The 25875-nt window shown below is 36.5% G+C and overlaps 1 protein-coding gene across 2 annotated transcripts; it reads right to left on the bottom strand.

Annotated features, from left to right (window-relative positions):
• Positions 1-230: 230 nt before the first annotated feature.
• On the bottom strand, positions 231-24381 carry LOC146136868 (exostosin-like 3). 2 transcript variants are annotated; one of them, XM_083395003.1, is made up of 19 exons: positions 24123-24381; positions 21614-21757; positions 20451-20553; positions 19989-20087; positions 16223-16332; positions 15673-15752; positions 14975-15115; positions 13209-13448; positions 11085-11188; positions 10573-10660; positions 9754-9889; positions 7844-8081; positions 6800-6987; positions 5178-5416; positions 4314-4495; positions 3178-3380; positions 1889-2096; positions 1035-1163; positions 231-538 (listed from the first exon to the last, which is right to left on the bottom strand). In XM_083395003.1, exons 1-19 carry the CDS (start codon positions 24215-24217, stop codon positions 329-331), a joined length of 2937 nt encoding a protein of 978 aa, XP_083251129.1. In that variant the 5' UTR covers positions 24218-24381; the 3' UTR covers positions 231-328. The 2 variants fall into 2 exon arrangements, with proteins under 2 accessions (XP_083251129.1, XP_083251130.1); XM_083395004.1 differs by having other exon boundaries at positions 1889-2033.
• Between the last annotated feature and the right edge of the window lie 1494 nt (positions 24382-25875).

Below are 25875 nucleotides of genomic sequence, written 5' to 3'. Positions count from 1 at the left end.
CAATGAGGTCTTATGTTTCGGAACTGACACAGTTTTTGCTGTTGTAATGGTGACAAAATGTATTTTGTGTGCTATAAAGCTGCGGGTACAGCCTAAACACGGAGTAGCCTATCTGTAAGGTCTTGCCAAGCACGAACGTCAAATCTATACCCTAAAGAAAACTCTTCCGTAAGTTAAATATACCCAAAATATACCCCACCCCAAGCGAACAACAACAATCGTCAAACGAAGGAGGAATGATTGGATTAAGTAACAAAACCGCTAAAGTCAAATTTAGGTTCACCAAAAATGGCGTCGAGCGCGGGAATCAGATCAGCTCAGCTTCAGATCAGATGAACTTGAAGCACTTTTGCTTGTCATGGGGCAGCCGCGTCTTGAAGAGCACCGAGTCTACGCGATACTGAGTAAAGAGCAGCGGCATGTAGCCGAAGATCTTGACAAAGCGGTTGATGCACTTGTGACGTTCGTCGAAGTGTTCCTGCGATTGGGAGAGCGCCACCGGACAGCCAGGGCAGCGGAACGTCCAGCGTGACGTCACCTGTACCCGGTAAACGGCAGCGATTTTTAGTTGTTTGTAGTGTCGCGGCTGCCGCGAGTCATGTCTTCCCATGTTTTTGTATTTAACTAACAATTTTCTCACATTTTAGAGCAATCTTGCTCTGAACCAATCTCAGCAAACTAAAACCAAATCAATTTGCGACCCAATTTTGGGTCTCGACCCATATGGTAAAAAACACTGCTATAGACGGTTTTAACAGGTGTAAATCTAAAAACCTAAAAAAAAAAATATATAAATACCTACCTTCCTAACCTATATGTTTTACCACTCTACAAATATATATTTTGTTGTAGCAAAAAATCGAATTCAACTAACCAAGTCAAGTGTGGTTCTTAAATCATTTGAAACCGCCAAAAAAGTATTGCCACTTGGCCTACCTGTTCAAAACTTTAACGAAGCTTTTATCACGAAAATCCCCGCAAAAACGTAAACTAACACATCACAAAACAATATTAATGCACTTTGACCGACTCACCTTGACGGGCGGTTTCCGTATTACATGTGACACCAGGAAGTTGATTGCGATGTCCTCACAGTTCATGAACTCGTCCACTACGTCACGCACCACTGAAGGCATCCAATCGGTGTAGAGATGCATGTAGTGCTTCATTAAGTTACAGTTTGAAAAATAGGATGTTCAAGTTGATTTAAGTAACGTAAAAATTTAAGTAAGGCAAATTGGGCCGAAACAGACTGCAGAGTAGGAGCCGGACTCTGCTTTATTAAGTGACAGTTTGTTGGAATTTTCGACTTAATAAATGGGATGCTCAAGTTAAAATGGTTTGTCGCCATTCGTCAGAAACAGATTTATAACTCTAAAACTGGTTCTATTGTAAAATATCGAAGAGGCAACGGTTAATAAACCAGAAAAAACACCGCTCCCTATAGTGACAAAACATACTTTGGTTGTCAAAACTAGAATGAACTCGCCGTTAATAATTAAAACGCGCCTTAAGCATAGGGGCCGCTAAACTACGGCCACGGCATATTTCCTTAATGAAGATAAAATACAATTAAAATGTTGTAGAATGCAATTTAAAACTAAATTTTGATAAAATATTTGCACTATACGACAATTTATTTAAGGCTCACTACAGTTTTTATTGCATAGTTATCTTTTATTCAAGTAAATAAAAATAAATTTTGACATATGTCCGCCCAGGGTACGTGTAAGAACTTCTGCCGAACGAAAACTTTCAATTTCTGGAAAACAACATTTTGGTGTACAACTTAAAAAAGTGATTTTAACAGTTTTAGCTGAAAAATATAGAAATCGTAGAGAAATACTTTTTGGGAAAAACGAGATAATCTGTGTACAATTGTACATACCTTGTGAAGAAAAGCTGCGCCGGTAAGAACCATAGAAAGCTCACAAGTGTGGTTCGAGTTGTAGTTCCAGGATCCGCTCTTTGGGTCCCAGGCGTGGAAGCGACCGGGAAAGCCGACGATACGCTCGCGGTTCTCTCGCCACACCCTGTCGACACGGATATTTTGGCGAGCAAGGTACGGAAAGAATATTCCGAGCGACATGGAAGCGCTTTGATGTAATCATTGCACATTCGTAAGATCGAGTTGCCAGTGCCACACAGTTTGATGGATAAATTAAAAAAAATTTAAAGAATTTTCGCACAAAAAATAATTTTAGATTTTCAAACATCCAAAATCTCATCACTAGACCGTATCTCGAAAATAATTCGAAACTAAAACATTATAAATGCCATGGTCAGCAAATTAAAAAAAAGTTCGAATTTATTTTACAACGGCCTTTCCAAAACACAACTTAAACTGTAAATAAATTTAGCGACGATTCATTCAAAAAAATATTTGAAAAAAACATAGGGTTTCCTTAAGGATGTAAATCAACTTAAAGACATTCAACGACGTTTAAAAGTACATTTTTTTGTCAAAGTAAAGATTTACAATGTGCGTGTTGCGATCCGCGCTAATATTCGTAAAAAGGTGGCTGGCGCATAAAATTCTACAATATAGCGCACAATTTTTTAATTATCTCTTGTTTGAAATTATTTCTAATGATTATATGCTTCAAATGGTCAATAGACCTGTATTTACTGGAACTTTATTGAACACAACTATAGTTTAAATTAAACCAGGGGTGGGCAAATGCATTCAATGGAAGAGCCACTTGCAGAAAATACAAGTACCAGAGAGCCTCAAAATTGTAAGCCAAAGCTTACTGTCTTAGCAATGAAATGGAATTGACTGTATTTACCAATATCAGTCTTTTCTTAACTAACTCTACGAATTCTATGTCTAGTGTTACGTCATAAACGAAATGTTGGCCTAAATGCAGAAAGGAAAAAGAGAGAAACGTTCATAAAAGGTACTCTTGGTAACCTTTGCAATTTTATTAAAATTCTACGAAGAGCCACAAAAAACATGTGGCTCGCGAGCCGCAGTTTCCCCAGCCCTGGTTTAAACAGATAAATGAACATCTTTAAATAAAATATAAGCTACAGATTTAACCCCTTATACAACTGAGTTTTGAAAACATAAAAGAATTGTATACTTGTAAACGTAGATATATTCCTATTACAGTGCAGTTTTTTACCTATTTCATTCAAAGACGTAAATGTATAAAGCAGATTCTTAAACCCTACCTAAAGCCAAACAGAATTTCGTCGTGCCTCAAATGGGCGTCGTCGTCAATCGAAAGCACGGCTTCAGTTTGGATCTCGTCCCAGGGCACGAAGCGGTTGTTGAGTGAATTTCGCTTCGGGTGAATCACCGCCACTTCGACGTCCAGCTCTGGCCACCGGAGGTCGCTACCGGGCGCCGTGGGAGAGTTCCACACTACCACCACCTAGCGGTTAAGAATATATTAAACACTAATGCATTGGTTTTCGGGTTACGCACTTGTGCGGATGACAAACGTCATGCGGATGGATGTGCGGAAGAAAATGGTGCATATTATTATTTTTCATTGTGTGTTACAGTAATCAAATAAACTGGTGCGCCTACTTATGTATTACAGGTAGAGTAATATAGTCTGTCAGTGGTTGATTACAGCTTAAGTTATATGTTTTATATCGGTTAAGGCTCGCAGTTACACAAACCTATTCATCGTTATTACACAAATAGGGAAAACCTAAGGTTGCAAACTTACAATGCTTGTTTCATGCGGATGAAAATTTTCCGACATAAAAAGGTGCGAACGGTTCTTTTAAAAGTTGAAAAGCACTGCACTAATGGTTTCTTTTCTGAACGTTAAGTAAACCGATGGTTTCTAACTATTACTGTTTTTTTTTTCGGTTCGCCCGTTTGGTTCTTATTGCTTTGCTTAGTCAAAAGATTGCACATTTTAGTCCAGGGTCAAGCCTAACAGGCAAAAATCAGTGTTCTAAATACGTCGATTTAAGTCAACCTAGTTACACTTTTCGAATGGCTTGTCTTAAGTCTTAAGTGGATTTCATTGAATACAATGGAAATAACTGGACTTTTTTTTAGTATTTTAACAAAAGGCATGTATTGTATATCTACATCGGCAGTAAAGCTTATACTATGCCTCATAGTGTTCGCTGTTAGTTGCACAACTGCTCAGAAACCGCGTTTGCGCAACTAAAAAACTGTTTTCTAACCGCACTCAACTTGAAGCTGCACATAAAATAAATTCAAAGACTATATTCAAGGACTTTTGAAAAACCATAGAGTTTTTTTAAATGAATTTCCAATACACACATCAATTCAAAGACTTTTGAAGACCCAAACACTTTGTGGCAACTTGCGCATCGCTCACCTTGTGAAGGAACGGCAGGCCCGCGAGCCTCTCTATCGCTTGAATGAGAACTTCCTCGCGTTCGTACGTCAGCATGACGATGGTGAACTGCTCTCGGGGGGAGTTGCCCCCCAGGGACTCCTGGTACACTCGGCCAGTGCCCCCCTCGCCCTGGCCCACGGGGCGGAACCCCTCGGTGGAGCCTGAAAGGCGATTTAGAGAAAGATGCGTTTTGCTTGAAGTGCTCATTTGACTTTAAGTTTTAATTTTTTGCTGCAGATATTAGTAACGTTCATTCGGTCACCGCTTACAAGGTAAAATAAATACGTGTTTTAAAATGTTCGATTATAGTTGCTTGTATAATTTAATTTACACGATTACTCTTTAAGGTCTTAAGATAATTAACTAATTAAACCTTGCACTACTCCGGTAAACTTTCGAAAGCAATGCTGCTAACTGTTCTTTTAACAATTCTACAACCGGGTCTTATAATGTTCGATTTCAGACTGCATAATTTACACGGTTATTATTTGAGGTCTTAAGTTAAATAACCAACTAAAACTTTGCACTACATTGAACAAAAGCAATGCTGCTAATTATTTTACCAATTCTACAAATAAACAATTTTTGTATATGGCCGTATTTGTCTAATTCTAAATAGAGGAATCAGGTGGTACTATATAAAGACAAATTGTATTAGATTCTCGACAAGCTTTCGCACAACCGTGCTTCATCAAATTTGACCTGATGAAGTACGGTTGTGCGAAAGCTTGTCGAGAATCTAATACAATTTGTCTTTATATAGTGCCACAAATAAACAAGTTTCTTTCAAAGGCAAGCTCAACCGCTAAAGAGACGGTCCGGTCGAAAAGGCAGATCACCGACCTATGAACTGAGCGTCGGTGGGAAGTAGTCGGTCGCTGGGCAAGTTCGGGTAGAGGCTGAAAGGTCCCGGAATCGCGTTCCAGCTGGAGCGAGCGTCGAGCGTAACCATCGTGAAGTTGCGCTGAAAACGCGGCGAATCGAGAGTGGCTTCGGGCGGCGGCATTCCGAACTCTAGCTGGGCGTCGCCGGGCGCTGGCTCGCGCCCCTCCAGCTTGTAGCTCTCGTGCTCAATCACGTTGCTGCCGTCGGTAAAAAAATTGTTAGATGTGAGAGGGATCTCGATACTTTATATATCCATTCCAAAACCAAATGACTACTGAAACGAGCAATTACTTAAGTGAAATTGCATTTAATTCTTTTCAGGCTTGTAGACGCTAGTTTGCTTCGGCGTTATAAAGTTAAGCCACTTCCATTTTTTACTTTATATTTTCATAACTTAAAAATACATAGCGGGCACATATACCGATACCAAATGACTCATTACTATGCTAAACAAGGAATATAGGTAAACTTGCGTTTAATTTTTTGCAGGTTTTTAGACCAAAGTTGGCTCCAGCGTGTAAGAAGCTTGGTCACTTCCATTTTTTGCACTATATTTTCATACCGATGCCAAATGATTCTTTACTATGCTAAAACAGGTAATATATGTGTAAGTAAAATTGCGTTTGAAGGCATTCTTTGCAGGTTTATAGACCAAAGTTTGTTTCAGCCTTAAGAAGTTTAGTTACTTCTAGTTTTTAACTTCGTATTTTTAAAACTTAAAAAATACACAGCGGACACATTTTTAGTGATACCAAATGACTCATTCCTATGCTAAAACAGGCAATTAAAAAAGTGAAAATGCGTAAGGCATCTACCGCAGGTTTTTAGCTCAAAGTTTGTTTCAGCGTTAAAAGTTTAGTTAAAAAAATACATAGTGGACACATTTTTTACCGGTACCAAATGACCCATTACTATGCTAAACAAGCAATATAAGTGAAATCGCGTTTAATTTTTTGCAGGTTCTAAGACCATAGTTTGTTTCAGCGTTTAGAAGTCTAGTAATACCTCAAGTTCAAAACTTGCTCTTTTCATGATAAATTTTGCCTTTTAAGGTAGAATTAGGTATAATCGCAAATTCCGTGTTGTTTGAGACAAAAGTAACATGCCACAAGGACAAATGTACAGGCTTGGTTTTAGTGTTGCGTTCAAAAATAGCCCTATGGCCCAAGCGGGAGCTGTCACTTTAAATAGAGCGACCGAATAAGCAGAATGGAGTTTCAGTAAAAAATAATTCGAAGCCAAGACGACAAATATCGGATTGAAGCCGAGATCTGTTGTCAAGTGCTAGAAATCGGTCTTGATACAACTACTGCATTTGTGTACGATTATATCAAATGACATTTCCTACATGTTTTAAGTTTATTTTAACGGAAAGTTCAGTCGGGGTGCCGAAAATCTACTTATGATTTTTGAGGGCTGCCGTAAGCCATAAAAGGTTGAGAATCACTGGAGTAGAGTAATGACGTCATTTGGCATCGCACCGCATCGCGATATTTCTTGCCAAAAATAATCGCTATCGCTATCGGAATACAGTATTACTATCGGGCATCCCTAAAGCGCATGCAAGGGCAATTTGTCACCTGGGTCGATCGAGCACGGGAAGAGGTGGAATTTGGAGTCGCGTCCTGACCACGGCCAGCATCGAGTCGAGGACGGAGCGGGGAGAAGAGAGAAAAGAGTCGAAGAGGAACCTCCCCTGGCGGCGGAGCGAGAGGATCTCGGCGTGCGGGAAGTTGAGCAGGAGGAACGAGAGCTCGGTGATGCGCGCCTGGAACAAAACGAGGGTCGACAAAGTGTCACGATGCGTCGTGTCAAGTGACACGGTCATAACTGACACGATGGCGGAAAATGACACGATGGTGGAAACTGACTTGAAACCATCGGATTTTAGGCAAAAGGAATCGTACACTAAATTGCGTTCAAATTGATGAGTTACTTTACATTCAATTTAGTTATCTTTGCTAACCTACTATTTTTAATATTTTTATCTTTCAACGTAAAATTGCCGCGTTTGAAAGCAAATTATCGCAGAAATTTCTATAATAATTAGGTATTGGATCTGCATTACCACCCTGGATCAGGGCTGCGAAGCCGAAGCCGGAGTCGGAGTCGGAGTCGACAGAGTCGGTTTGTTTTGCTGGAGTAGGACTCGGGACTCGAGTAAGACGACATAAAACTACCCGAGTCTGGAGTCCGACGTGCGCATGCGTAGTACCAAATTTTAAGACTGATATGGCCAACTGTAAATTGTAATGCCGAATAGTGTAAGGTGGATATTTTACAACCTTGTATTGTGAGTGAATGAATTGCTGAATATCTACCCATTTCGTTACGTAATTGGCGGTATGCAGACTGTAGAGGCAGGACATGACTGTGAACTAAATCGCACATTTGACCGGAGTCGGATTCGGGTCTCTGGAGTCGGACTCTTTTTTTTTGGCCGCAGTCGGACTTGAGTTACTTGTGACCGACTTCGCAGCCGTGCCCTGGAGTAGCGATATTATCAGATATATAAACATACCCAACATTGCTTCGATTCGTAAGATTACCATCAAAAGAACACCCAAGGAATTGCAAGCCCTGGCCTACAGAACATCAAACAGCAATGTATCCGGGATACTCACTTGCGGCACAATCACCAGCGCCTTTTCCCACTCGATAAAGTCGGCCAGGGGGAGGGCGGCGTGGTTGCCAAGCAACACGGGCACCGAACCGGAACGCAAGGCCTCGACGATTCGCGTCACAACGATTGAGGTCGCCGACAGCGAGTTGCTGTGCTCGGGCGCGGGAACCAGTGTGAATGTAGAGCGGGCGAGATGCGTGGAGCGAGAGACGAAAGAGCCACAAAGTGACCACTCGCCACTGAAAAAAAGGAATTCACTTGAAAAAAAGACTGAACTAAAAAAAGACTCCACAAAACGTGACCCATTTACTATATCAGGGGTTCTTTAACTGGGGACCTTTTGGGGTCCGTGAGCTGGTTTTAGGGGGTCCATGAAGGCCGAATTGAAATATTAGTCTATCATTAATAATCAATAATTTTTTTATAGAAAACAGTTTAATTAAAAATAAAACGGAGTATTTGGACTACATTTCACTTTCAATTTTTGCACCGAAATTAGTTATGAAGTCCATTTGTTTTGCAGCGTCAATTTATGACGTCATTTTGGAATTTTTTTGCCTACCGTGGACCCCGCATAGCAAAAAAATTGGCTGTTAGGGGTAAAAAAAGTTTAAGAGCCCCTGTACAATATCTTTTTTCGTTAGACAGAATTTATAGTCTTCTAAAATTACTAATCTTGACCGTCTAATTCCCAACACGAAAAGTAGATATTAGGCGACTGTCAGGGAGCTGATATGTACTTTTAGTTGTCGTTTTTTCGTTTTTTTTTTATCTTTTAATGATAGAAAGTCGGCAAATCCAATCAAGCTTAAAGTTAACAGCACTAAAATCGACATTGGAATTTTTATATGGAAGCGGCAAAACAAACAAGTTTTTTGTTCGACACAATTTACAGGCTTGCAAAGTTACTAAGCTTGAACGTCAAAGTCCCAACACGAAAAGCACATACTAGGAGAACTGTCGGAAAGTTGGCGTTAGTTTTCTTTTTTCGTTTTTTTTTTTTATCTTTTATTGATAGAAAGCCAGCAAAACCATTCAGGTAATAGTTAACAGCACCAAAATTGACTTCGCAATTTTTACATGAAAGCAAAAGGATTGATAGGCCTGTAAAATTACGAAGCTTAACCGTTTAATTCCCAACACGAATAGTATCAGTTATCGTCTTTTTATCGTATTTTATCTTTTTTTAATGACAGAAAGCTAGTGAACAATGTTTCACTGAACATGCCCCAGCAAAGCATAAATAAGGATATGACCACTGTTGCGGCCTTGCAACATCTTTAGCCGTTAGTAATTAGAAATTCCAATTTAAAAACACACTCAGTACCCCAATGGGTTTTAAACATTTGTGCATTTCATAGGCGCCGGTTACCAGGCTATTCACCTCGCGACTGCGTGTATGACTAGCATGTGAGATCACGCGAATATTGTGTATAAGGCGAAATTATTTGATTATTATTGTTATGGTTATAGAAAGATATAATTATGGTTATAGATTGGTATGGTTATTGTTATGAAATGTTATAGTTTGTTAGCGTATTGTCATGTATTGCGACAGTTTTGAATATTTATTCTTTGATTAAGGAAAGTGTTATGTAAAAGTATTTGATTAGTTGTTAATTGTTTAGTCGATAATGTATGTAATTTATTGCAATACGCAAACTCGTTGTTTTTGTTGTCAATAATTAATAATGGTAATTACGTTTCTTGGTATTTTTGAGAATCAGGCAGATATTCTTACTGAGGCAGAACATTAGCGCTAAGATTATGTAAACCAGAACTCACGCTAATTTGTTATTTACGATAAATATAAAGTCGTAAAATTGGCCCCTTAAAGTCGTAAAAACCACTACTAGTGGAGTGAGCGACCAACCGGGGATATGCAAAGCAAATAATTTAGCAAATCTTTACCCAAAGCCGGGGGTGAGCACCCTATCATCGGGACACTTGGTCTGGATGAGGTATTTGCCGTGGATTGTCGACTGCGACAATTTCCTCAAGGTTTCCAGAAACAGCTCGTGGTATGCTGATTTCGGTTGCTGGCCGCCTAAGGGAAATCAAATTGGTGAAACAAAGGGCGGGAAGGCTAAAAAAACAGTAGATCTATTAAAATGTGAATTTTGAGCAAACTCCAAACGCAGTTATTTTTTAGTAGGCAAATTTAAGACGCTGCTGGTGACGTGTTTAGTGTTTAAGTGTTAGAATTTCGCACATCTGATGTGCCAGTTGACTTGATCTTACTTAGAGAGATGATAAGCACAGCGGTAATATTGCATGTTAACAGGCACACAGGAGAGAAAAACGAAAAAATATTTGTCAGTCATTATTTTGTCGTCAAGGGTTCTGCTGCACGTACAGTTCAAATTTATCGCATCAGAGTTAATAAGATAAGTAATCGTTTATAAACTGTTTTTTTAGACAAATGTTTATAAAACAGATATCTCCTCACCCTTATATGACGACAACGACTTCAAATTAAAGCAAATATAGAAATATTGTTTTGATTTTTTCCTCCCAGTCAAAATCAGTCAATTTATTAGTTTAGTCAGTGGGTTTTACAAGATTCAAATCAATAAATTAAAGGGAACATTCTATTTCGGAATAATTTTTTCTCCTAAACATCCTATTGACGACTGACTTTTTTCATGGCAGAAAAAAAAATATATTTGATCCCATTAAAGGTTAACCATTTTAAACTTTAAACTTTTGAAGATTTTGTGTAATGTCTACCTTCTGAATTAAACTCCGAAGCTTGCAAGTTCGCTGGCGGATTAAACTGGCCCTGAAAGAAGAGGATGTATTGACGAAGTGCCGGAACCTAAAAAATAAAAAAACAGGATATACAGGGAATACAGACCAAGATGGTCTAAAGATGAGTCGGTTTGTGGGCAAATGGCGAAAGTGCAAAAATCATGATATTCATAACATTGCCGTACACAAACATTTATACACACAAACATTCATTTATTTGACGTCAATTGTAAATCGAACGCATTTTTACTGTAAAGGTTTACACAGCTACCAACAATTACAGCAAGTTCCAAGTCCAACGCCTTTGCGACTATTACAAATAGCACACATTTCACTGTTGAGGTTACACAGTTAGCAACAATTACAGCATATTCTTAATCTAACGCTTTCAACAAAAAACGGTGTTTCCAAAACAGGGGGTTACCCGATTACCACAAAGTAGCAGTTGAACACGGGTTTGTACGCATACGTTATAGCTTCTTTTTTCTCACCTGAACAGGTATGGAATCATCGAACCATGACTCTTTTCCCTCATCCATCCAGCCGTCCTGCTCCGCGTGATCGACCTCTTGCTCTGATGTGTGATGGCTAGCACCTAATCGAAATAAATGAACAAATATCATTTGCTGTCAGACAAGAGTATTGAAAAGGCAAACAACCTCATTTCTTTAAAACAGTGTAACTTTTTGAAAAGGCGTGAGTATGTTGGTAAATTGAATCAATCCAGACTGAAAAACAAACTCAAAGATATATGGCTCATACAAATCAAAAACAGCTCCTCTGGTAATTGTAATTGTTAACCAACGTTTCGGCAACCTATACAAGCCGTCTTCGTCAGGGTGAATGACACTGAACGCTCGTACAATAAATGGAAAGGAAAAAAATGAAAAAATTACAATTAATGCCTGGTAGCAACAGTTTATATATATGGCTCATATTGTTGAAAAACATAAGTGTTTATAAACAATAAAATTTAGTTTAAATAAATATTTTATTCTTAATGTTTATAAAAAAAAAAAAATTTGCATTTTTTTTCTTTATATTATCTAAAAAAGTTTAACAATTTGCTGTCAATACGATGAGTAGATTTCGAAGGTGCAAATAATTTAATATCCTTATATGTAATACGCGAAACCTTCTCCATGGACGCCATTACTCGGGAACGGCGGGTTAGCCCTAGTCGGTGTCGTAAGTTAAGTTATACATATTTGAAAGTTTAAGCAAAGTAAACTTTTACTAACTGGTGAATTTAAACGTTATCAAGCTTCGAGACAAAGGATGTGACGTTATATTACATTCTTAGTGGTTGTTTTACGTATATTGATTCATTTTAGTAGTAAAGTCCCGTTTACGGTACCCGGTATACTAACTGAAAGTTGATGTCCACTGAAGTCTTTATCAGTTTACAAGCAATAAACACGACGATGGTTACAAAACCTTAGTTCCTTATTCAAATAGAATTACACAAAGTTATCAACATTAATAACAATAAACACAGAACAAATATAAAACTTAATTTACACCGCAACAGAGTAGATGTTACCACTAACACAGGCGCGTCTCAAATGAAGGGCAAACAAGACACGTTTAAACGAGACACGTACATGCTCTAGGCAAAGCGCGCCACTAGGAGCAGTGTTTAAATAAAATAAAACACTAAGGTTAACACTAACCTTTAACAGAATAAGTTTTTTCAAGTCAATATGAAGTAAACTTAATTATTTTCTCTAATTTGTTGGCACCCTGCAGGATGCCTTCATCAGGGAATAGAACAACACCACGCGAAACATCGTGTTGTCGCATTCCCTGATGAAGGCGTCCTGCATAGGCAACATTTCGAAAAAAATAAATAAGTGGCGAAGAGCTTCTTTTTAGTATACTACGCCTGGTAGCAACAGCGCATTTATAAAAAAAACCTTGTTATTAGAATGTCCGATACTTGACATGTTATTCCGATGCTGATATATCGGACAAAAGCAGTATGGCAAAATGCTGGCGACTGGGCGACTATGTCGGCCGAAGAAACAGCCAAAAAACCGAAGAAATTGGTTCCAAAAAAAAATTAAATGTAAAAATAATTTAGTTTTTAATTTTTTTCTCACAACAACTTTTCGTATCACTATTTTTGCTAAACATGACGCGGTTTATACATTCGTTAGGCGAACACAGCATTTAACTGTAGAGACGAGACTAAAAAAAACAAAGAATTTAGGCCAAAATGCTTGTCACCAGAAGGCTGGCAAGATTCTGCCAGTCTGGGACAAAAGTATCGCAAATTCGATCCAAAACCAAATAACGTCATTATTTATCTCAAACAATCTAAATAGATGAAATTGAAGCATTCAAAGCCATATTATCCAGGATCACAATTTAATTAGCGTGAAGTTAAGGGAACTCCAGTTGTCAACCCAATATTTTGTAAAAAAAATTATCTTCCAAGAGAAAAATCGCTGCAATATTAATTCGGGATCGGACCGCTGACGATACCATAACACCTTAGTATCGGGCGAGTAACGATACTACCACTGGGATCGGGTATCGGATATTACCGGACATACCCACGTGTTATAATATTTAGTTTTCTGGAAACCATGGACAGTCAGTCACGCACTAACCTTGATAAGGCAAGGCCAGAGTCGGCATAACAATATCAAAACCCGGTCGAAACTGCATCGAGCCGAAGTTGGATTGCGCAACGATCGCCCTTCCGGTGTCCGCGTCGAGCAGCGGGTTTTGAGTGGTTGATTTGCGCGACAAATACACCAGCATGTGGTTTCGACCGTCGCCGTGCCAGTGATCCAACGAAGCAAGATAAGCTGTAACTTCGGGGCCGCTGATGCCCGTATTTGCATCGGCTGCATGGTTAGAAAATCGTGGTTGAAAAACGATGTTTTGCTTGGTTTTGCACTTTTATTTTTTATCCGCGATAAACTACTGTTGCAACCCGTTTTAAATTTAAGGAGAAAATGTGATTTCATTTGCATTTTCCATTAAGTGTTACCGTAAGCCTTTTCACTCACTTTGCAAATCCTCATAAAGGTTCCGTATATTACAGAAGTATTTATACGGTTTATATCAATATGCATATAACAAGTCAAGCTATAGGTAACATTTTTAAAGGTTTTGTGCATTAGAATTACTAGATTAGGTATTTCACATAACAACCATTGTACTACTTCAACCTATGTTGAGGTTTAAAGGTCCTTTATTTGCATACTACGTTTTTAAGTCCCATTATGTCTTACTGATATTCTAACTTTTCTTTTACCACTTACCAATGTCGCATGGGTTTAGTTCATTAAAGATAAAATTAAAATAGAATAACAATTTTAACAGAAAAACTTTTTTGGCTTTTAAATCACACATTGTCCAACCAAAGGCAGTGTGGTCTGTGGTGTTTATCTAGCTGCACCATTAAATATTGTGAAAAATATGTGAATTTCTTGTAAAAGGCATAAATACCAACAAAGTGCTGGCAGAATAACAAAATAAAGCAAAGAGATTGAAGGAGAAAATGTGATTTCATTTGCATTTTCCATTAAGTGTTACCGTAAGCCTTTTCACTCACTTTGCAAATCCTCATAAAGGTTCCGTATATTACAGAAGTATTTATACGGTTTATATCAATATGCATATAACAAGTCAAGCTATAGGTAACATTTTAAAAGGTTTTGTGCATTAGAATTACTAGATTAGGTATTTCACATAACAACCATTGTACTACTTCAACCTATGTTGAGGTTTAAAGGTCCTTTATTTGCATACTACGTTTTTAAGTCCCATTATGTCTTACTGATATTCTAACTTTTCTTTTACCACTTACCAATGTCGCATGGGTTTAGTTCATTAAAGATAAAATTAAAATAGAATAACAATTTTAACAGAAAAACTTTTTTGGCTTTTAAATCACACATTGTCCAACCAAAGGCAGTGTGGTCTGTGGTGTTCATTTAGCTGCACCATTAAATATTGTGAAAAATATGTGAATTTCTTGTAAAAGGCATAAATACCAACAAAGTGCTGGCACAATAACAAAATAAAGCAAAGAGTCCTGAGTCCGAGATGCGCAGTGCCAAATTTTAAAACTGATATGGCCGCCAACTGGAAATTGTAAAGATGGAATAGCATGTGGTGGAATATTTTATAACCATGTATTGTGAGTGAATGAATTATACGACACCCCTATAAGTGGATTGCGTAATATCCACGTTATTTTAGTTAAATAAGTTGGCGGAATACAGGCTGTAGACTAGAGTCAGGGCCGGGGATTCGGTTCTCGACGAAATCGCACATTTGACCGGAGTCGAACTCGGGACTCAGGTTTATTTTTTTGGCTGGAGTCGGACTTAGGTTATTTTTAAGACTCTAAAGCCCTACTTACCCCCTTCCCCGGCTTCAACCTCTCCAAGCACGACAAGATACAGACACGCTGTGTTCGGGTCACTAGTGATGTAAGCGTTTGAAGATAGCACGGCCTTGGCAGCACCCAGGATGTATGGGGTGGCTGGGAATAGCGACGATTCTGTGTAAGAACAGCAAGTTTTAACTGGTTGCAAAAAACTGCGACCAACTATAAGTGTTGCCCTAGCAGACCTGGGCAAACTATTGCCGGTGGCTTATTTTCCATAAAATAAGGTAAAATAGGTCTTTTTTTTATGTCATTTTCTTTATTTTAACATGTTTTGTTCATCAAGGCATCCTTACCTAATCTTACCAACTTGTCAAAACAATGCTTTTTATGATTTTCTTTTCAACTTTTGTAAAAATAATCACACTTCATATAATGTGTATTTCGGGTGCTATTTTTGCCCTCCAAAACACTTTTTGCGTCTAGTTTGGCCTCACCCTAAAAGCTTTGTTGCGTAATTAAAACAAAAAAGGAATTCACTGTATTTTGCAGTTTTATTATATATCTAACAACAAAGCTGATTTCTTGATTATTGTTTCGTCTGTATATTATACGTTAGTTAAATGTGCAAAATTGTTCGTAAAAAAAGCATTTTAGTATTTAAATGCTGGGCAGCACAGAATTCTGGAACCTTTAGGTAAAAGTAAATTCTACAAAGTTAAATTTCTTACCACTTGGGGGATAAAGGTAGACAGGGAATTGTGAAACTAGTGAACATCGCGAGTAATCAAAACAGTTATGCATGCGGCATCTGAAAAATAGGTAAGCATTTTACACAATCATGCAATAACTTGAAAAGCTTAACTTGAAATAAATAACCTAATCAAGCAAAGATTTTTTGTTTCAGGTTAGGAATTCCTTTACTTGTTTTTACGGTGTTTTCATTGAAATTACTAAAACACTTTTAGGTTTTGTGACCAGCTGTCTCATTCGAAATTTCCAATAATTTTATATCTGCTGCTGTAGCCTGTATGTCAATGCAGAAAATTTAACACATTTAAGTGCAGCACATCAAAACTTTAAAATGAAATGTTAACATCAGTAAAGTCAATTCAAAGCATAATTGTGAACAGATTGTTTAAAACACTTGTGGAAAATACAAAAAGGTGAAATTATCAGAATGATTTTAACTCACTAACTTGAGTATTCCGGTTTGTTACCTTATGAACTAATTAATTATATTTAAATGTTTAAAGAATTATAACTTAATTCAAATCTTACCTTTGGTATTTTGTAGGAGGGGGTAGCACTATATTATCAGCTTCGGATGCAACTAATTTTGCTGGGGCAGCCATTTTTGGCTTTGCTGCTTCAAGTTGCTCATTCTTTAACTTTAATAGATATATAAGAATAAGAAATTTTAAATAAAATATTAATTTCTATTTATTTTAGGATAATTACATATAAGTGGTATAATTACATTTCCATTACAGGTTTCTTTATTTAACCAAACAATACGTTATCACATAAAATGGTAAATCTGAAACTAACATACGCTACACAGTAATATATACTAAATTTAAAGTAATTTTCAACTACAGCAAATTGATAGAACTAATGAAGAGCATTTAAAAAAGATGTAAATCAGGCTCAGTAAATTTTTAAAATGTTGTAATCTTTAATATTTCAATAATTTATTCTTTACAGCAGTGGTCTCGAACCTTTTTAATAAGCGACCCCAATTTAAATAAAATGAAATCAGAAATTATATTACGACCCCGTATTTTCAGATAGGTATACAAATATTTTAAATAATGCTGAAACTAAGCAACACTAAGAAATATGCGTAAAATACTTTATTTTAGAAAGGTTTATTAAAATTGATTTTGAATATAGCACACAAACGAACACAAAATTTTCAATTTGTTTCAATAGTAAATTGCATTTAGTGTGGTCTGTGGTGGTTGCGCCTGCATAGTATTCAGCAGTTTCTGAAAACGCGGCTCCACTTTGCATAAGCATAACCACCAAGTTCTACTACTTGCAAGCGATTTACGATGTTTCGTTCTTAATATTCCCATTGCGAATTTTGGTGCCACATGACACAGAGTAGTTAACTCACAAAATTGGACGAGTTTGGGTTAGTTATGTACATCAAAGTCCAAAAGAACATACTAAGTTGCTGAAATCTTTGTAACCTACCAGCTCATTAGAGTTAAAACACCTATTTTTATGTAGAATAAACCCAAGCTTTTCTTTGCTATGTTCTCAGTCACGTTTATTAGTGTGACGTCATTGTGAAGAAAACAAAAATAAAGAAATCTCCCTAAAACAGCAGAAATTTGGTGAGATATGTCGACCCCAGAAAAATTTTAGGCAACCCTAATTGGGGTCGCGATCCATAAGTTGGAGACCACTACTTTACAGAACACTAGAAGAAAAAATCAAGCACGGCAGAACCAAGATCTAGGTTGAATCATATTGCTTGCACTATAAAGTAGGACCTTCTGTTTTAGCTAGAAACTTGTTTAGAAAGATAGATTGTAAGATTTTAAAGTATGACAAAAAAGATAGACTATCATTTTATTAAACTAACAACAAAAATTTTGCCAAAAATAGAAATCTTTTTTATAAACCACATTTTAATCAGGTTTTGTGTATTTTATTTAAAAATGAGATTTTAATCAGTAATTGTTATCTGCCTGATCTTATGCATATTATTCATTATCCAGTTGTAACAGCGAATACCTTGAGGGCATAACACAGCAAGTTCCTGGTTTGAACAATAATAGTGAGGAAGTCCAAAGAAATCAATTACCGGTAATTCTGTTACAACGAATTGCCGACAAACTAATTAAGGGCATTGGAAGAAAATACGTAAATTGGGACAATCTTTTTATTAAGAACTGTGATCATAAACATTTTGGTCAATAATTTCTTCTTTAGAAAGATTAAAAGCAATTTAAAAAGTAAAGAATGGCGGAAACGAATTCATCTTGTCAAATATAAGCCACCTGACGCCTAAAACACAATATATTATAAATTTGTAATCCTTAAAAAGATCCCTCCCATTTTTATACTGAATTTTAATTGAGAATACAAGGTTAGTATGCTATGCCAGAATTCTGTTGGCCAACAGAGATAATGACGTGTTTGCATAAAAATCTTCAAAACGGTCACTCTCTTAAATGATATTTTGATTTTGGTGACATTATATTATGTTCAAGACCTAGGTTGTACAGAGTACTTCTGTTTTAGTTGGCCATTTTTTCATAGGACTTGCTCTAAGCATGATAAAAAAATAAGAAACTCTCATCTGTGATTTCATTATAAATGCCAATAAAAATATTGCAAAAATATAGTGATGTTGTCTAAAACACTTGTTCACCACAACAGTGCTTGTGAGTTTTGTGTCAAACTTAAATATACTTAACATGCTTTAAACAATAATGGAGAGGCAGTTCCTTAATCTCAACTACCTTCTGTTAAATATAAATGGTGCAAGTTGTAATCGAGAATCGCTTTAGGGCAGGGGTGTCCAACTCCAACATGCCGGTGTGCCAATTTTTATCCTATAACATCTTCCCGTGCCAAAGTTTAGTAATATAATTCTTTCTAATAATAAATGCGTTTTTTTTACAAATAATAAAAACGTGTAGTTAACAGTGCGCATTACTGCATCTAAATGTCCGTCGGTGAGCTGACTTTTGCTTTTTGTTTCTTCACACCAAACTTTATAGTTATGTGAATGCTAGCCTCCACTACAATATAATGTTATAGTATTAGAAGTAATTGTTAGTTGTCGTGATTGCATCGATTGTTTTATATTGTGATAAACAATGGCAATTTACTGTATAAAAAATAGGTATTTTTTTACAATTGGCTGAATAGCAAATTAAGTAATTTAGGGGGGCTTGCATGCCATTTTTTATTTGGTCGCATGCCACATTTGGCATGCATGCCGCTTGTTGGACACCCCTGCTTTAGGGCATCATACAGCAACTTTCTAGTTTCCGTTTGACATGCTTTAAACAATAATGGAGAGGCAGTTCCTTAATCTCAACTACCTTCTGTTAAATATGAATGGTGCAAGTTGTAATCAAGAATCGCTTAAGGGCATCATACAGCAAGTTCCTAGTTTCGGTTCGACATATATTTCAACAATATTGAGAAGATACAGAGGTAGTTCCTTAACCTCAACTACCTTCTGTTAAATATAAATGGTGCAAGTTGTAATCGAGAATCGCTTTAGGGCATCATACAGCAAGTTCCTAGTTTCGGTTCGACACATATTTCAACAATATTGAGAAGATAAGAGGTAGTTCCTTAATCTTTGAACTAATTTCTGTTAAATATGAATGGTGCAACTAATGGCCTTGAAAGACACTGCGTGTCCAAAAAAATTAAATGCATAACCTAATAAGTTTTAGGTAAAGATATAAAAAAATAGGCTGTTGGTGAAATATATTAATAAGTCAACAACTATATTTAATTATGTTAATTCTGGAGGAAATTTAATCAGCAACTAAAACATTGTAAATAGTGTTTGGACAGAAGTGCATAATTAAGCATAGGCCCTGGCAGTTCACATTTTACTCCACGTCTATCTAACCTATGCTGATAAAATTTTGATTCCCGCTGTTTGGTTTAAATAAAAGTAAACCATTTACAACAACAAAATTTTAGTTTACTCCTCGAATTAAAAGTAAAAACATACAAGCTTTGAAATGAATCAAAAAAATTCTAGCAAATCTGACAACTTTGGTTGTGGTAAATAATTCCTGTGACACATGTAATTAACCGATTTTTTTCTATTGTCAGTATTAAGTAAAACCGTCCAAAATCCATAATCACTCTAGTAACAGGTAATACTTATGTAAAGTTCTGTATCTATCTATTTAACATAGTATTACGGTTACAGGAGTAATTTTAATATTTAAAAACCCTTCTAGATATTTGCAACAACCTTAATGAAACCCATCTTTTTCATACCAATAAAAGCATTAGCATCTAGATACTTTTCGTTATGTTTAATTGCTTCACTTACCTGGACTATTTGCCGTTTTAAAATAGCAAGTTCATTTTGTGCTTTTTTTGCAGACTGCTCGTAGGTGGTTAACCTTCCCTGGTGAATAGAGATGTCTTCCTAAATATTTAACAAAATTATTCACACAGTGAACAATCAGGATGATAACAAGAAATAATTTATAAAGTAAAGAGATTAAGGTGTGGGATGTTTGTTGATATTTTGTTAAAAGATAAATCTTTGTCACTTGACATAACTCAAATAACAGAACATAAAGATTTTTACAATAGCAAAAACACCAGGTAATGTCTATACAAAATTAATCTTTAATGAATTGTTATTACCTATTTGCAGTGAACCATTTTTTAAATTAATTTTATATAATTGTTGTGAAGTTCTTGGTTCTGAATAGAGGATGCCGATCTTTATTAGAAAAAATTTGGGCTTTATGTAAAAATTTTGAGCTTTACCCAAAAGTTTTACCTGTATTTTATTGCGTTTGCTTTCCAATTCTCTCAGCTCAATTGACACTGACCGCTTTATTCTGTTAAGATCTGTGATGTGCTTTTGTTTAAGCTCGCGAAGCCTGTTCAAATACACCAAGGATATATATAAAAACAAAACTAATACAGAATAAGATGATATAATTTAAAAAATAAAATATTAGAATATAGAGACAATTTAATAATAAAAAATCCTACTCACACACTATCAGAAATTTATTGTTATCAGGGTATTTGTTTAAAAAGCTGTCAATACAAAAGAAATGCTAAGTAAGACTTATGTAAATTTACAATCCTCCATGTAGAAATGCAAGATAATAAACATATATTTAATGTAGTCCCAACAAATTTTCTGAAATGATATTAGTACTAAAACAACTAAACTTTGATTAGGTTTGAGCTTCACACATTCGATCACAGCAATGATATTGTACATACATAGTTTCTATATATACATGGTATCTTTGCTCTTCAATTGCTGACAAGCTTTTACTATATATTTCAATAATACCAATATAACAAAGCGCAATACAGGTTTCAAGGTAGTGTTACGTTTTGTTAGTCCCTAATAGGCAATTTGTGCCGATTCAATGGGAGTTTGGTGTCTATGAGTGGGACTTTAAGTGGGTGCATGGCAATTAGGTATTGCATCCAGGAGAATGCTTCAAAGCCAACAACATACAGCAAAATTAAATATACTAATAGTGTGTTGGTGGCCTCTTATTTGAGTTTGTTCGTTCTTTGATAATTTTACAAATCTACCAAATATTTATTGGCATGTTAGAACTGGTGTAATCCATGAAGGTTGAAAAATGTAATTTAATGTTAATGTATATATGTATAATAATTAAAGAAATTATATAATTTGTGCAGCTTTAGATCACAACAAAGTCATACAGCAAAAAATGGATGTGTAATGGCAAGTGCTGCTACTCATTGTAGAAAGAAAGTGCCATGCAAAGTTGTCACACCTATATATGCTAAACGGTAGTAATAAAAACATCACATTTGCTTTTAGAATTGTTTTTTAGAATATATATATTTACAAATTTTGGGGCAAATATATATCCACCAACGTCTATTCCTAATGGAGATACCTGTGATCTCTTCGGAAGGCAATATTTATTATTATGTTTGACTCACCGGAAAGAGCTGTCTGAAGGTGGCATACTGAAAGACGATCCGTGTGAAATGGAAGTAAAAAAGTGATTCACAGCATAATTAAGAATAAGGAAGAGCAAAAGAAAAAACAAAGCGATCTTTGACAAGCGAGCTCCAATCAGATACCTAGAAAAAGAGAACACCATTGTTAGGTTCAAATATATTGCATTTTCAATATTTCCAGGTCACAGCCTATTATCCAAGCCCAAGGGTGGTGTAGTAATATGTAAGTACTGTAAGGAAACCAACTAAAAACCAGGAATTTTATATATTTACAAAAGTAAACATTAAATATCAAAAAATAAAGAACGGTATTATAATAAAAATATTGCAGGCAAAAAAATGTTTATCAAAAAGTCCCACGCACCTTGCATTTAGTTGAAAAAACTATCTCTACATTTTTTATTCATTTTTAAAAAACTTGGACCCATTATCTATTTCACAAACTAAACACAAGGTCAGAAGTGAAAATTATTTTTGACCTTCATGAGTATCCTTTTAATACATCGTGGGCAAGTTTACGATTTGAGAATATCTTTCTAACGTAAAGGTGCAGTGCATACCCTGAGACTATATACCAGGGGAGGGCAACATACGGACCCGGCCCGCGACAGGATTTTGAGCGGCCCGCAGACAGTTTCCGGTTGTGGCCCGCGGCCACATTCTGCCACAAATAATAGTGATTGCTAGTTATTCTTTGGTTCTTTGTTTTCTTTGTGTTTAGATTCTTAGTTTTGTTTTAACATTATATTTAGAATTTACAATAAATATTTTCCCATGGATTTGCTAAGAAACGAAAATTTGACGAAGAGTGTCGCGAATTTAACAAGGATTGGATGCAAAAATACTTTTTCACTCAAGTCGGCAATAATCAGAATTTTCTTTCAAACGACAAAATCTGCCTGAATCCGAATGGTGAAAACAAACGATTATGGTTGCACATCAATCATAAAGAATGTTTGGATGTTATAAGATGAATATATTTCGCTACTAAATACATGATTAGTATTAATGCGTTTAGTAGCGAAATATTGTTATCTTATAACATTCAAACATAATGATTTTTGGTTTACCAAGTTCTGTACTAGTTTATTTTTTACGTCGGGAAGAAATCAGTATGTTTGCTGTGCAATAAAAGTGTTGCCGTGTCCAAATAGTACAACATTAGCCGCAATTATGCGCCAAAACATGGCAGTACCTATCCGGCCCGTCAAGTACTTTATTTTCCCATATCTGGCCCGCCGACCGGAGAAGTTGCCCGCCCCTGCTATATACCATGGAAAAATTGCCCACTAAGTACATTAAATTGTACTTCAAACAAATTTGTTGTATCTTAAATATTAGCATAACATCAAGAGTTTAACAGCCCTTCTTAAATTAATACATAAATTATATTAGGAAATTTTACTTTTTTATATTAGGAGATTTAAGTTTTTCATTACACATTTCAATTGTGATTAATAATGAAGCTATGTAGGTAGTTTTAAAACAAAAAACACTTCAATGCCTTCTTCTGAAAAAGTAAAATAGCCTCCTAATCAATTACAAAATCCTATAGCCCTTGATTGTTGTTAAAAAAATGTTTAAAAACTAAACATTTTAACAACAAAATTGTCAGTTATTATTACAGCACACAGACCTTTTGAGTTTGGTTGTGACTCAATTCGAAAAAGGTTGCTGACCTCGTCTTTGAGTATTTTAACTTGTTGTTTATAACAAATGCCACATCAAATGTGTTAAACGTGTGTGTAGACTTGTAATTTGACAAAAGTTTGAACTAACGTATAGCTTTATATTTATGTAAGCTGCATGAGGCCAAATAGCTTGGGACCGGGAGTATAAATTTGTTCTACTGAAAATCAATGGAAAATACACAAAGCAAGCTAATATTACACAATTGACTGCGTTGGTCTGGAATCCTAGCACATTTTCGTCCAATATAAACAGCCGGACGAAGTAACAAGTCATTTTTAAATGACTCAAGTCCCAGTCAAGTGTTTTCAAAAAATAACAATTCAAGACCAGACGACTCATCAGTTGCCCAGAAGCCAAGTCTCAGTACTCCAGTCTGAAAAGTATGGCAGATTTTGACTACATCCCACGGGTGTACTTGCCATACTTTCCACAGTGGCCAGTTATGTCATTTTGGAGCAAGTCATCTTCACTAATATAATAAATAACAAAAACCATTAAAGTTGGTAAAATCGCCTGACTATCAGCAATAATTCAAAGTAAACGTTTCAACAAAAGTCATTTGACTCAGTGACTTAGGTCTAAGTCAAGTCATTCGTCTAAAAGACTTATAGGTTTTAGTCAAGTCATTTGTCTAAATGATTTAGGACTGAGTCAAGTCATTTGTCTAAAAAGCTTAAGTCAAGTCATTTTACCAAAACGACTTTAGTCAAGTGCTTTGAAAACAGTGACTTAAGTTGAGTCATCACAACACTGGAAAGTGGTAGAATTCCAGACTATCGCCCGTTTGACAACTAACCTCTTGATTCGCATTAGACTATTGCTTGTGATTGAAGAGACTGAAGCCAGAGAACAACGGCTTTGAGCTTCGTAGCTTCGATCTATTGCTACCATTGCGCTTCAAATCACTTCGCCTTGGTTGGAGATCGAGCAACTAATTCGCCAACTGTTACAATCATTTCATACTAGCAAGAAAAATCAGTTGTCGACATATTGGCCAGTTTCTTGTTAATCACAGAAGCTTCGAGCAGGTGGAAGCTACAATTGACTCAAATTATTACAAAGCCAAGTGGTAAAAACTAGAAGTAACAAACTGCGTAAGTAGTCTATGGTTGGATCTCACCGATGCGGAAACGATAAAGTAATTATTTAATAATTTGGAAAAAGGATAATCGAAATCGTACATACACTTTGAGTTTGAGACCGCTAGTAAATTCATTAATTTTCCCCAGGGGCAATAATTACGGTTAAGAACCACTGACGTTAGCTAAGAACCACTGTAGTTAGAACAAGTAGAAAAACTGAATAGCAAAATTCACGTAGTAGTGTATTGGAGATTCGACCAAGAGACAATTATTTATTATGGTAAACATTTAGTATATAAGTACTTACTGCTGTACTAATAAAATATTCTCTCCGAACAATTAGCAGAATGACTCCACGAAATTAACAGAATGCGACTTCTAATGTCTAACGTTTTTTATCTACCTTTATAAAGCTTGCATCGGCCTGATGTTCATGGGTAATATTTCGTAGCATACGCGAAACATAAAACAATCAGAAAATTCGCCAATCAACACACGAATTTACAAAACAAGACATTCTGGACAATTGAAAAAACACAGACAGTAATAGGCCGACACAGCCAGGCGGTGCGTGACCGTTGTCTGACCTTAACCAAACGTCCCGCAATCGCAAGGCTAGAGTGGTGATAGGGTAAGTGATGAAAAAGCCTATTTAACTATGTACATGCAAAAAATAATTCGCGCTACAGGCAATACTGACTTATACGTTTCCATTATGCTTAACCTCCAAAGTCTGACCCTATTTTAATTTTATTTGTTTCAGCTCTAGATGTCGTTCCTCATCCTACTACAAAAAGGAAAGTTGGCCAACTTAAACGATATAAAGTGGTGCTTTTCGCTTTAGACCAGTGCGACACGCCTTGGACGACTAAACGAGATGGAGGAAGACTACTCACTGAGCCTTCAAACCTCGGCGAGAAATGTCTGCGGTCGCAGTTTCCTCCAAGGATGGTTAAAGCCACGTTGAAAACTGCAGCAAAATTTGAAGCTAAAGTGCGCCAAAGGCGGACAGAGAAAAACAGAAAGGACCTTGTAGTTTGGCCCACAGCCTTTCCAAAGCTGGTTAAAACCACCTCAGACGAAAGAAGGCTGCAGCCACAAGCGATGCTTATAATACAAAAGACCTCCGACACTTGGAAGCGTACTCACCAACTATCGTGCAATTAGTCAACCGGCAAGTACCATCCCTTTCACTGGAAGGTCAACCCCGTGCGGCCACTGCTGTTTATGTAGGCATTATAAACAGGCGGAGAGCATGGTCTCGAAGGTTTTCACAGTTCCCACGCGCATTTGGAACATAGCACTGAAACAATCACTTTGCTGCACCGACCACGGTAGTTACATGGCGTCCTGTCGGCAATGTGGCGACCGATACGTCGGGAAAACAAAAAAATCATTTGCAACAAGGTGGAGAGGCCATATAGCAGTATTGAAAACTTTTATGTACAAAGAAAATAACGACAAAGC

The sequence above is a fragment of the Ascidiella aspersa genome, chromosome 8 (assembly GCF_963924565.1).
Source record: "Ascidiella aspersa chromosome 8, kaAscAspe10.2, whole genome shotgun sequence".
NCBI lineage: Eukaryota > Metazoa > Chordata > Ascidiacea > Phlebobranchia > Ascidiidae > Ascidiella > Ascidiella aspersa.
This window is presented reverse-complemented; position numbering and strand designations above follow the sequence as displayed.

Coding starts and splice junctions, on each gene's coding strand:
- LOC146136868 (XM_083395003.1), bottom strand. CDS start 24,217: ATGGTAGCAATAGATCGAAGCTACGAAGCTCAAAGCCGTTGTTCTCTG. Junction 21,758..24,122: donor AGTCTAATGCGAATCAAGAG/GTTAGTTGTCAA, acceptor CTCTTTTTCTAG/GTATCTGATTGGAGCTCGCT. Junction 15,116..15,672: donor CTACCTTTATCCCCCAAGTG/GTAAGAAATTTA, acceptor GTTCTTACACAG/AATCGTCGCTATTCCCAGCC.